General features: G+C 38.1%; 1 protein-coding gene across 2 annotated transcripts in view; it reads right to left on the bottom strand.

The window, feature by feature from the left end:
* Positions 1 to 8,526: 8,526 nt before the first annotated feature.
* c1qtnf4 (C1q and TNF related 4) overlaps positions 8,527 to 12,071 on the bottom strand; it is a 56,137-nt gene continuing 52,592 nt past the window's right edge. For both annotated transcript variants that reach the window (XM_034193298.1, XM_034193304.1), the window contains one exon: positions 8,527 to 9,570. In XM_034193298.1, the coding sequence (XP_034049189.1) occupies positions 8,791 to 9,570 (780 nt within the window). In that variant the 3' untranslated portion in view covers positions 8,527 to 8,790. The remainder of the gene's footprint in view (positions 9,571 to 12,071) is intronic.

Below are 12,071 nucleotides of genomic sequence, written 5' to 3'. Positions count from 1 at the left end.
TTTGAGTAAATTTCTTATTGTTACATGGGAAACAAGGTACCAGTAGATTCAGTAGATTCTCACAAATCCAACAAGACCAAGCATTCATGATATATCCACTCTTAAGGCTATGAAATTGGGCTATTAGTAGTAAAAAAAAAAGTAGAAAAGGGGGGTGTTCAAAATAATAGTAGTGTGGCATTCAATCAGTGAGTTCGTCAATTTTGTGGAACAAACAGGTGTGAATCAGGTGTCCCCTATGTAAGGATGAAGCCAGCACCTGTTGAACATGCTTTTCTCTTTGAAAGCCTGAGAAAAATGGGACGTTCAAGACATTGTTCAGAAGAACAGCGTAGTTTGATTAAAAAGTTGATTGGAGAGGGGAAAACATATACACAGGTGCAAAAAATTATAGGCTGTTCATCTACAATGATCTCCAATGCTTTAAAATGGACAAAAAAAAAAAAAAAAAAAGACGTGTGGAAGAAAACAGAAACAACCATCAAAATGGATAGAAGAATAACCAGAATGGGGAGAGGCTCACCCATTGATCAGCTCCAGGATGATCAAAGACAGTCTGGAGTTACCTGTAAGTGCTGTGATAGTTAGAAGACGCCTATGTGGAGCTAATTTATTTGCAAGAATCCCCCGCAAAGTCCCTCTGTTAAATAAAATACGTGCAGAAGAGGTTACAATTTGCCAATGAGAAATGGAGGAATATTTTGTGGACTGATGAGAGGAAAATTGTTCTTTTTGGGTCCAAGGGCCGCAGACAGTTTGTGAGACAACCCCCAAACTCTGAATTCAAGCCACAGTTCACAGTGAAGACAGTGAAGCATGGTGGTGCAAGCATCATGATATGGGCATGTTTCTCCTACTATGGTGTTGGGCCTATATATCGCATACCAGGTATCATGGATCCGTTTGGATATGTCAGAATACTTGAAGAGGTTATGTTGCCTTATGCTGAAGAGGACATGCCCTTGAAATGGGTGTTTCAACAAGACAGTGACCCCAAGCACACTAGTAAATGAGCAAAATCTTGGTTCCAAACCAACAAAATTAATGCCAGATGTGAAGAAATCATGAAAAACTGTGGTTACACAAATAAATCTAGTTTAGTGATTCACAGGATTGTTAAAAGAGCAGTTTGAACATAATAGTTTTGAGTTTGTAGCGTCAACAGCAGATGCTACTATTATTGTGAACACCCCCTTTTCTACTTTTTTTTACTAATAGCTCAATTTCATAGCCTTAAGAGTGTGCATATCATGAATGCTTGGTCTTGTTGGATTTGTGAGAATCTACTGAATCTACTGGTACCTTGTTTCCCATGTAACAATAAGAAATATACTCAGAACCTGGATTAATCTTTTTAGTCACATAGCACTATTATTCTGAACACTACTGTATAATATACACTAGGTGGTGCCGTTACTGCTGCAAATGTCTTGTCCTGCCACCTGGTGTGATAGATGGATAAATTTTATTGACTTCATAACATAATCAGAAAAAATTAAACGTTACATCCATTTTCATTGCACTACAGAGTCAGTCATTTCATAATTATTAGAACTTAAAAAAAAAGATGAAGCTTAACCTCCTTAAATAAGGGCTCAGTGTGTCTGTTATAACTGCTACTTCAAAATACTTTGAAAGCTTTCTTTTGGAAGCTAATGTGTTGTCTCAGTATACTGCTGCACACTTTACCGGGTCAGTGACTCACGATTAGTACACTCTTTATTCACCGAACGGGTACTTTGCTAGTAAATTAATAAAACTAAAGTTAACTCTTACTTCACTGTTAGTTCATGCATATTACTGCATTAAGTACTGTTAATTCATGCAGTCTTATTGTAAAATGTTACAGTTGTCTGCCAAATATTAATGTGTGCATTAACAGTCATAACAGTCTGTGCATACTGTATATTTCACAGTTTTATTTTGTCAAACATCTCACTGCAGCATTCATTTTAAATGTAAGGAATGTTTCACAGAGTCAACGTGAGGCAGACAAGTTAAAAACCAAGATCAGGTATTTTCTTGGCAGGATTTTTTTTTTTAAATGTATTTTTTCAGTTTGTACTTTTGGAATGATTTTGCACAAAGCCAAATCAGGCAGAATCAAAGAATTCAAACTTTCTGTCCTTTGGTATGTCTGCAGTGCACGGCACAGTATCCAGTAATGATTGTTCTTTCACAGACATTATCAGAAAGAAAGAAGCACAGCGCAGAAACATCCAACATTTACTGTACACGTGATGATCAATAGAAATACACAGTAAGAGCCTTTTCAGCAATCATTTTAGAAGATCCTGTTTTTTTGTGTTGGTTTTTTTTTTTTGGCCATATTTTTATTGATACGCATGCATCACACAATGCTTCAGTGTCACATGAGTTATGATCACACCAGTGCAGGAATATCACAGTATTGATCATTGATCATTGAACTGACCACAAATTACTTAAATAGTTAATTTCTGTCTTAAAGTAAAAATTACTGCTCTGATCATATGAGGCAGAAATAGAAAACTCACCAAAGTTTAAACTGTGACAGAATATATTACAGTATCAAATTAGGCTTACAGGATAATTTTACACTATGAAAAAAAAACAGCTTTTCATTTTCCAAAGTTTTGTACAAAAAAAAAGCATGTTAGTGAAGCAGAGCAGGGATGGAGTCATGGTGACATTACTTTGGAGGAAAACCTTTTTTTTCAACCTGTCTGTACCAATATCATCTGAGTTTGCCTTTTGTTAAAAGGATTTTATTTTTTAACGTATCAAATGAAGAGAGAACCTTTTTTTCACAGCGTACTTTGATGTCCTGCGTCAGTCTGTATGCAGTGTTTCTGTGGTGGAGTTATAGAAAAGCTGTCAGATTTAATTACAATATTTTACATATGTAATAAAATGGTTTAATTTTAACAATTTAAGACATTAAGAATGATGAGGAAATGCCAAAAAGTCAACTGTGATACAGTTTAATTTCATTTGGTAAGAAAATTGGGTCAAGGGTCACAGGGGGCTGTAGCCTATCCCAGCAGTCATAGGGAGTATGCAAGGCCCACCTTGGACAAGATGCCAATTCACCTAACCTGCATGTCTCTGGATGTGGGAGGGAGCCGGAACCCCTGGGGGGAACCCACACAAACATGGGGAGAACATACAAACTCCACACAGAAAGGCCCCAGATGGAAAATGATCCCACAACCTTCTTGCTTTGAGACAACAGTGCTAACCACTAAGCCACTGTGCCGCCAGGGCACATCTGAAAATAATTTTTTTCAAATTATAATATCAAATAATATATGTGTATATATATATATATATATATATATATATATATATATATTCATAATGTAGAAATGAAACAAATGGAATTCTGCAGCTCTGCAGTAACAAAAGTATTAAATCAAAAAGTATACACACATGCACACACATACACACGTAAATCTTTTCCAGTTCCATTCATTTTAGCATGTTTCTATACCTGTATGGGGGGGGCATTGCAAAAATAGATAAATCCAAATATTTTCTAAAAATTGTGATTTGTATTTATTTTCTTCTTGATTCCAGGTAAAATGAATCTTAGTGCAATATGTTTTCTTCTTCTTTTTGAATTAAAAGGTAGTTAACAGCATAATGTTAAACAAATCAACTTTAAGTGAATTTTGTTTTCATGGAAATGTACAAATTTATTTATTCATTTTGCAAAAAAAAAAACAAAAACAAAAACATACATCTGGGCAAATCAGAATATGTGAATAAAATAATAAATTTATAATGCATGGAAATGATAAATACCCAATGAGACGTCAGTGCAGCAGTATTCATCAGGGTTGGACGATTTAGTGACCTTATGGTGTCTACAGAAACTATGCTGCAAAAACTGTATGCTTTATTCCATTAAAGTTGCTGAGGTCAATGTCTCTGTCCATGAGTCCTATCTATTAGCACAACCCTTAAACTTGTTGGTGGAGTTCAATCAAGCTACATAACAATGGCACAACATAAATACATACAAGCAGCTGATATGGTGGAGGATGATCATTTTGTCAGTTTGATCACAGCTGATTGAAATGTAGGTCAATTCAGGCTGTGTTTTTAGTACCTTACTGTGTGAATCAACCTTTTTTAAATTTTGGACTGCATGTATTACACAAATCTAATCTTTTTGCATTGTGAGAATGTGGTAATGTTCATTATTGTTTTTTTTTTTTTATTATCAAATTTGGACCATTGGTGTGTGTAGTTGTAAAATGTATTTGAATCTGATCTGGTGATATAACTGCTATAAGATCAGATCAGCTTTCTGAACTGAGAATGAATTTTCAACAATTCATAACTCTGTCAAAAAAGATCACATTTCCTTCAAATTTGAGACCATTGTGTAGGATGATATTCTTTATCAACTGGCAAAGTTTGATCAGGATCTGTCCCAGATTACGGATTTTGTGGCCATTGAAAACAACATTTAATGTATGTTTTACATTTTATCTTAATCAAACATGCCCCAATCACTCTTATATTTGAAAGTGAGGTGCAGACTGGCACTCACTATCCCCTGACAAATTTAAATCCGGATCTGATCAAGATTGTGGATTTTGTGGACAATGGATTTAATACTGAAAAGCATATTTGATGTACATTTTACATTATATCTCAAAGTGCCTCAATCACGCTCATTTGTGACTATGAGGTGCAAACTTGCACTCTCAAGAAATAGACTAAGTTTGATCAGCATCTGATCCGTATTGTGGATTTAGTGGATATTTGATTCTAACATTGAAAGGCCCTTTTGATTTATATTTTGTATTATATTTCAGCTCATGAAAAAAGTCACTTCTAACAGCACTTTGACCTTGAAAATCTTTTCGAAGGTAAAAATTTGTGGAATTGGAAACTAGTCTTGGTAGAGGTTTGTGCTCTATGCTCTAAATAAATTACTCATTGGATGAACTCAATTCAGTTATGAGCAGGATTTCCATCTAATAAATATATGTAGTTCCAACTAAATTAAATTATCTTACATGGATGTGCTTTATTTGAGTTGGGGCTACATATATTTATTAGATGGGACCCCCAATGTGTCAATTTTTTGAGAGTGCTCTAGTTTAGTGCTTGCATTTATTTGGGCCTAAATCTGATTTGCATCTACCAATTATCTCTCACAAATGAACAATTTAGAAGACTGTCTGGCTTCAGTGATGAACTGGATGGTATGTAATTTCTTACTTCTAAGAAAGAAGACTGAGATGATGGTCATTGATGCTGTGATACGGACATCATTTTGATCAGTTATCATAATCAGTGGATGCATGTCATTCATCATAGCAAATCAAAGTGTAAATCAAAGCATTGTCCTTTGATTTACACAGAGCTATTAGAAAGAATAATTTAATTCATTTGCTGAATATAAGCGAAGATTCAGCCCATTCTGGCTAATTCTTGGTTCATGGTGTAGTTTCATCTAGAATTGATGACTGGAATGTCTTATCTTCTGGCTTACCACACACTGCTGTTGGAATCTTCACCTTATTCCAAATTCTGCTACTTACACTCTAAGGTTTTGAACAAATAACCCCAAATTTAGTCTTACTTTATTAACATATGCTCATATTTTTTAAGTTATGCTTTTAACATATAAAATTCTGAGCGGTCAAGCACCACCTGATTTACCAAATGAGGGGTTTTCATTCATTCTCTATACCTGCTTGTTTGAGTTAAGGGTCATAGGGGAGCTGGAGCCTAACCAGCAGTCATAGGGCGTGAGGTGGACTACACCCTGAACAGGATGCCAGTCTGTCGCAGGGCTACTTATTAATCATTAATCATGCCTGTCAAATAAACTCAAACAAATCTCTGCTCCTCAAACCATTTGGCAGGTTCATTAACATTTTAATGCAAAGCCCCCGAACTACAGCTCCTAAATTGTTCCTTTTTATTTTGTCTTTCCTCATCATATTTTGTATAATTTTTGATTGTGTGTGTGACAGTCTCAGCACATAAATCAGTTTTTAGGCTCATTCCACATGACACTATATTGCTGTTACTGATTTCAGATGCACTAATTTACATTATCCTATTTAAGTGGTGCTTAGTTAATGCATAAAAGAGTTCAAGTTAATTAAAAGTGATCAGTTTAATAAACTCAAAACAACAACAAAAAGTTGCAGTAACTTAAAATATTTAAGTTTTTTTTTTCAAAATAAAGTTTACTGTACTTAATCAGTTTAAGTTTATTTTTGAGCATTTGGGTTTACAGTGAGCACTTCTGGATAACTTATGTTATGAGTTATTGTTATATAAAAACTGAATAGAATATGATAGAAACTGTATTTGTGCTAAAAAATAAAAAATCTGATTCATGTCATTTTAGTCTACAATGTGAACGCAGTGTCAGTTTGGTGCGTCCAGACTTAGCGGATAGCTCATCTCTAAATAATATCAATTTGTAAACATTTTCAAAAATTTGCTGTTCATAAATCAAACTGGAATCTAATGATGTATTTACAGCACAGCTGTAGTTTATGCCAGAGCTCAATTTCTCCTAAATTCACACCCAGTTATCTGTAATAAAAATGCAAATGTTCCATCAAAGGGAAACTTCACTTCAAATGGTGACTCTCAAACTGAGAAGGTGATTTCATAAAGTCAATGATTTAATGGCAATTTGAGCAGCATCGTGTTGCTCCCAGCAGTGTGAAATTAAACACACATGCACATTACAGTGGCCTGGGAGAAGCAATTCAATTCTCCCCGCTGCGGTTGCCATCTGATGAAGTGAATTAAAAGCTGCTAGAATTAGAAATCAAATTATGGCGTAGATCCCTGCAGGCCCAGAGGCATGTGGTCAACACTCGGAATGGGATAAATAGAGTTTTGTGCTTCAGGTCTCTCCTGCTGCACTCGGTGTCGAGCAGAAATCACTCCAAGGTGAAGCAATGAAAGACTCATTTTGACACAGAGCACGCCTGCAGCACACGCACGCCTGCAGCGCACGGTCAAATTACCAAAACAGTCCAAAGACACCGCGCCTTTGACAAAGACCAACAACAACATCATTAATAAGTAAAACCCTTCAGCTGCTCCCTTGTGTTTCACTCGGGGTCACCACAGCGGATCCAAGGTGGAGCTGCATGTTGATTGGGCACTCATTTTACACCGGATGCCCTTCCTGACACAACTCCACGTTACATGGAGACATGTGGCAGAGGTGGGGTTTGAACTGGGAACCGTCCATACTGAAACCAAGCGCACAAACCACTTGGCCACCACCTGTGTTAATGAGCAGTTAATGTGGCTCTAAAAGAAGCATAAATATGTTTTTGTTAAATTTCATTACAAAATATGGAATCAACACCAATGTTTTGAGGTCACAACGATAATAACATGATACTTATTCAAATTTCAATAAAATGAGACAAACAATGTGGTTTTGTAATATGAAAATGTATCTACCTCTGACATCCAGGTCATTTACAAAATTAATGAAAAGGTTTTGACAATTTTGAGATGGAGATAATATTGTGTATCTGGTTCAAATTTAAGGCAAATCCAAATATTGTTGTAAAACCATGATTCCTCTACATACCTTAATATTATTCCAAGACAGACTATTTTTCAAGCACTGCACAATTTAGAAGTTCCTCTTTCCAGAGGCATAAAGGCCACCAGAGGGCACTATTGTAGGAAGGAGTTGTTCAGCTCACCACAGAATCATTTCCTGATTTTCTTTAACTGAATTAACAGTGACTGCAGCGGAGGTGTGTCTTCCCCAAGTGTTTTGTCGTATATATATATATATATATATATATATATATATATATATACGACAAAACAAAACAAAAATGTAAAGGAATCGACCTTGTTAGAATCAACTATATATATATATAGTTGATTCTAACAAGGTCGATTCCTTTACATTTTGGGGAGGTGATGCATGAAAGGAGATTGAACCAGGAATTTTCCACAAGAGGGCAGTAATGTAGCATGCAGAAATGACTTTGGTCATTGGTTTAACTTTTGAGCTGAGAATCACCCGTTCCTGGGAGGACTTAGTAATAAATTAGCCTACCAACTCTACATAATCAGTTGTGAACTCAGCAGGAGATCAAGGAGATTTGATGTTTTCTAAACCATTATTTAAACTAAGCAGATACTATAGTGGTGTAAATTTATGGCAGGTAAATAAATTGGTAGTGTTTCCGCAGAAGAAAGTCCATAAAGCGCAGGGATAAAACTTGATTTCCTATTTATTTTCAGATTTATACTGCAGCGGTTTGATTCTGTATTAGATGACGTGTTTGGAAAGTTACTGTAACTAAAATACATGAGAAAATCACACAGTTGTGCCACACTATGTTTTTACTGAACGTTGCACTATTAAAACGTTGTACCATGAAGAATGTATTGGTTATCTTATTTGTATGTCTGATAGTAAAATCCTGCACTTTCAATGGGAGTTTGATGCACAGGTGAGCTGATTGAATGCAGTGGTGATCTTTATATTGCACATTACAAGTTCCACGTTTGATTATGGTGCAGTCCAGTTCTGGAAAGTCATCAGCTTGAAATGGAAGATTCTCATGTAGACAATCTAGAACTCTACATTCAGTCCAGAGCATCAAAATGATCACAAATCAACAATTAATATTCTCTGACCTGTACAGTCACATCTTTTTTTTTTTTTTAGCACACAAGCCATAAACAAAAGCTTCAAACTCCTCATTTGTTGATTCAGAGATGTTTCTATTTTGAACAGATCCCTGCTCCCTCACAATGTTCAATCTGCAGTTCATAGTCTAGCTAGGGTTTCTTGCTTGCATATGATTGGTTGGTGTTAGCAGGGAGGTCTGGATAAACCAGGAAGCCGGTGAAGGTGATGTACTTGGCGTGGTTGCTGTAGGCCCCAAATCCATCTCTCTGGTGGGAATAGAGCCAGACCGTGTCCCCAGGTTTGAGTGACAGCATCAGGCTCTGACTCTGCAGGGCTTTCTCTCCCTGACTGTCGTCATAGATCATCGCCTGCACCTCCAGATGATTCTTCATCAGCTTGACAGACAGCGTCTTCTGCGGCAGTTTGCCCACGTTGAAGGAGAAGAAGTAGGCTCCAGGAACACGACATGTAAAAAGCCCCTCTGTCAAGTTAAAGTCCTCCCCAATGTTGACGAACTTTGTGTCAAAGCTGACCGGCTGGTGCTGAGGCATTCCAACTTGGTCAACACCCAGGATGCTCTGCGTTCGACCCACTGAGAAGGCAGATCGCTGGTCATCCTCTTCCTCATCATCCTCCTCTTCCTCCTCATTGTGTTGTACCTCCTTGTCCTCTGTGGCAGCTTGTCTTCCTACGTGCTCTGTAGCCTGGTTGGCATTCAGCAGTGCAAGTTTCTCCTGCTGGGAGCTGTAGGCTGGGTGGTGTTGGTGGGGGTGTGTCTGGTAGCTGTAGGTGTCGGGATAGATGAGGTAACCGTTGAAGGTGGTGTAGTGTCCTGTGTTACTGTAGAGAGCATAGCGAGGGTCGCCATGGAGACGGAGCCAGACGATGTCGCCAAACTCCAGCTGCAGCATGACGCTCTGACTCTGGACCTGATGATGGAAGGACATCATATTATTTCAACAAGGCAGTTCTGCTTAAATGTATATAAAGATTTCACCAACAAGCACAAAAGTCACATTTGCACCAACAAAATGACAACTACACAAATTTTCTCCACCCATGTGTTTGACAGCTAGTTTGGTTGTTGTTGATACCTTATTCCTTATATATCATGTAGTATATGTTATACCTTATTACCTGAGGCCAAAATACGGCCATCTGTCAGGGTTTGGATTTTCTGAATTGTGTTTGTTGTTTTTGTTATCTAGTTAGGACTGTTTTTCTATGTGGTGATTTTTCTTGTATTTTTTTTCCTGTTTAGGGTTCTCTGTCTATATTTCTCTTGTCTGTCTCTTGGTGTTTGGTGGTGGGGGTTTCACTCTGTCTGGCCATGCCCTCATTCTGGTTCTTTCTCACACACCTGTTTCTCATCTGTAGCTCATCACCTGGGGGTATTTAAGCCTCACCTGGTTCACCTTTTCCCTGCCAGATTGATGCACCTTGTGTCTTTGCTTCCAGCCTTGTTCCTAGTGTTTTCTCATCCTGCTTGCTACCTTGTGCTTTTTGACCATCTGCCTGTTTTTTTTTGACCACGCCTTTTGCCTCATGAACTTGGTACTGTTGCTTATTTTGAACTGCCTTGCACCGGACCCAGTTTACAACCACAGTAAACTGTCTTAACCCTAAGTGCTTGAGTCCTGCAATTGTGTCCTGCCATTTGCAAGACCCGATACCATCGGGTCTTGCAAAAGCCTTGCATCCCTCCATCCGTCTGTCTGTGCTCAGCATAAGTCCAGTCCTATTACTGCCAGGGTCTTCAAATTCACATGGAACATTCTTGGGACACAGACCTTGGACACATCGGCAGCATACATTTATGTCCACTCAAATGTAGACCGAAAAGTACATTCTGTGCCCCCATGTGTCTGGAAAATCAGCCAGTTGTTGAAAATTGACACTGAAGATGCTACATGCCGCTTCTCAAGTTTAACAGCCGCCGTTAGTTCCCCTCCAGCAGATCCCGAACAAACTCTGGTTATTGGCGACTCTGTTTTGAGAAATGTGAAGTTAGCGACACCAGCAACCATAGTCAAATGTCTTCCGGGGGCCAGAGCAGGCGACATTGAAGGAAATTTGAAACTGCTGGCTAAGGCTAAGCGTAAATTTGGTAAGATTGTAATTCACATCGGCAGTAATGACACCCGGTTACGCCAATCGGAGGTCACTAAAATTAATATCGAATCGGTGTGTAACTTTGCAAAAACAATGTCAGACTCTGTAGTTTTCTCTGGGCCCCTCCCCAATCGGACCGGGAGTGACATGTTTAGCAGCATGTTCTCCCTGAATTTCTGGCTGTCTGAGTAGTGTCCAAAAAATGAGGTGGGCTTCATAGATAATTGGCAAAGCTTCTGGGGAAAACCTGGTCTTGTTAGGAGAGACGGCATCCATCCCACTTTGGATGGAGCAGCTCTCATTTCTAGAAATCTGGCCAATTTTCTTAAATCCTCCAAACCGTGACTATCCAGGGTTGGGACCAGGAAGCAGAGTTGTAGTCTTACACACCTCTCTGCAGCTTCTCTCCCCCTGCCATCCCCTCATTACCCCATCCCCGTAGAGACGGTGCCTGCTCCCAGACCACCAATAACTGGCAAAAATCTATTTAAGCATAAAAATTCAAAAAGAAAAAATAATATAGCACCTTCAACTGCACCACAGACTAAAACAGTTAAATGTGGTCTATTAAACATTAGGTCTCTCTCTTCTAAGTCCCTGTTAGTAAATGATATAATACTTGATCAACATATTGATTTATTCTGCCTTACAGAAACCTGGTTACAGCAGGATGACTATGTTAGTTTAAATGAGTCAACACCCCCCGAGTCACACTAACTGCCAGAATGCTCGTAGCACGGGCCGAGGGGGAGGATTAGCAGCAATCTTCCAATCCAGCTTATTAATTAATCAAAAACCCAGACAGAGCTTTAATTCATTTGAAAGCTTGACTCTTAGTCTTGTCCATCCAAATTGGAAGTCCCAAAAACCAGTTTTATTTGTTATTATCTATCGTCCACCTGGTCGTTACTGTGAGTTTCTCTGTGAATTTTCAGACCTTTTGTCTGACTTAGTGCTTAGCTCAGATAAGATAATTATAGTGGGCGATTTTAACATCCACACAGATGCTGAGAATGACAGCCTCAACGCTGCATTTAATCTATTGTTAGACTCGATTGGCTTTGCTCAAAATGTAAATGAGTCCACCCACCACTTTAATCATACCTTAGATCTTGTTCTGACTTATGTATGGAAATTGAAGACTTAACAGTATTCCCTGAAAACCCCCTTCTGTCTGATAATTTCTTAATAACATTTACATTTACTCTGATGGACTACCTAGCAGTGGGGAATAAGTTTCATTACAGTAAAGGTCTTTCAGAAAGCGCTGTAACTAGGTTTAAGGGTATGATTCCTTCTTTATGTTCTCCAATGCCAT

The sequence above is a fragment of the Thalassophryne amazonica genome, chromosome 2 (genome assembly GCF_902500255.1).
Source record: "Thalassophryne amazonica chromosome 2, fThaAma1.1, whole genome shotgun sequence".
NCBI lineage: Eukaryota > Metazoa > Chordata > Actinopteri > Batrachoidiformes > Batrachoididae > Thalassophryne > Thalassophryne amazonica.
This window is presented reverse-complemented; position numbering and strand designations above follow the sequence as displayed.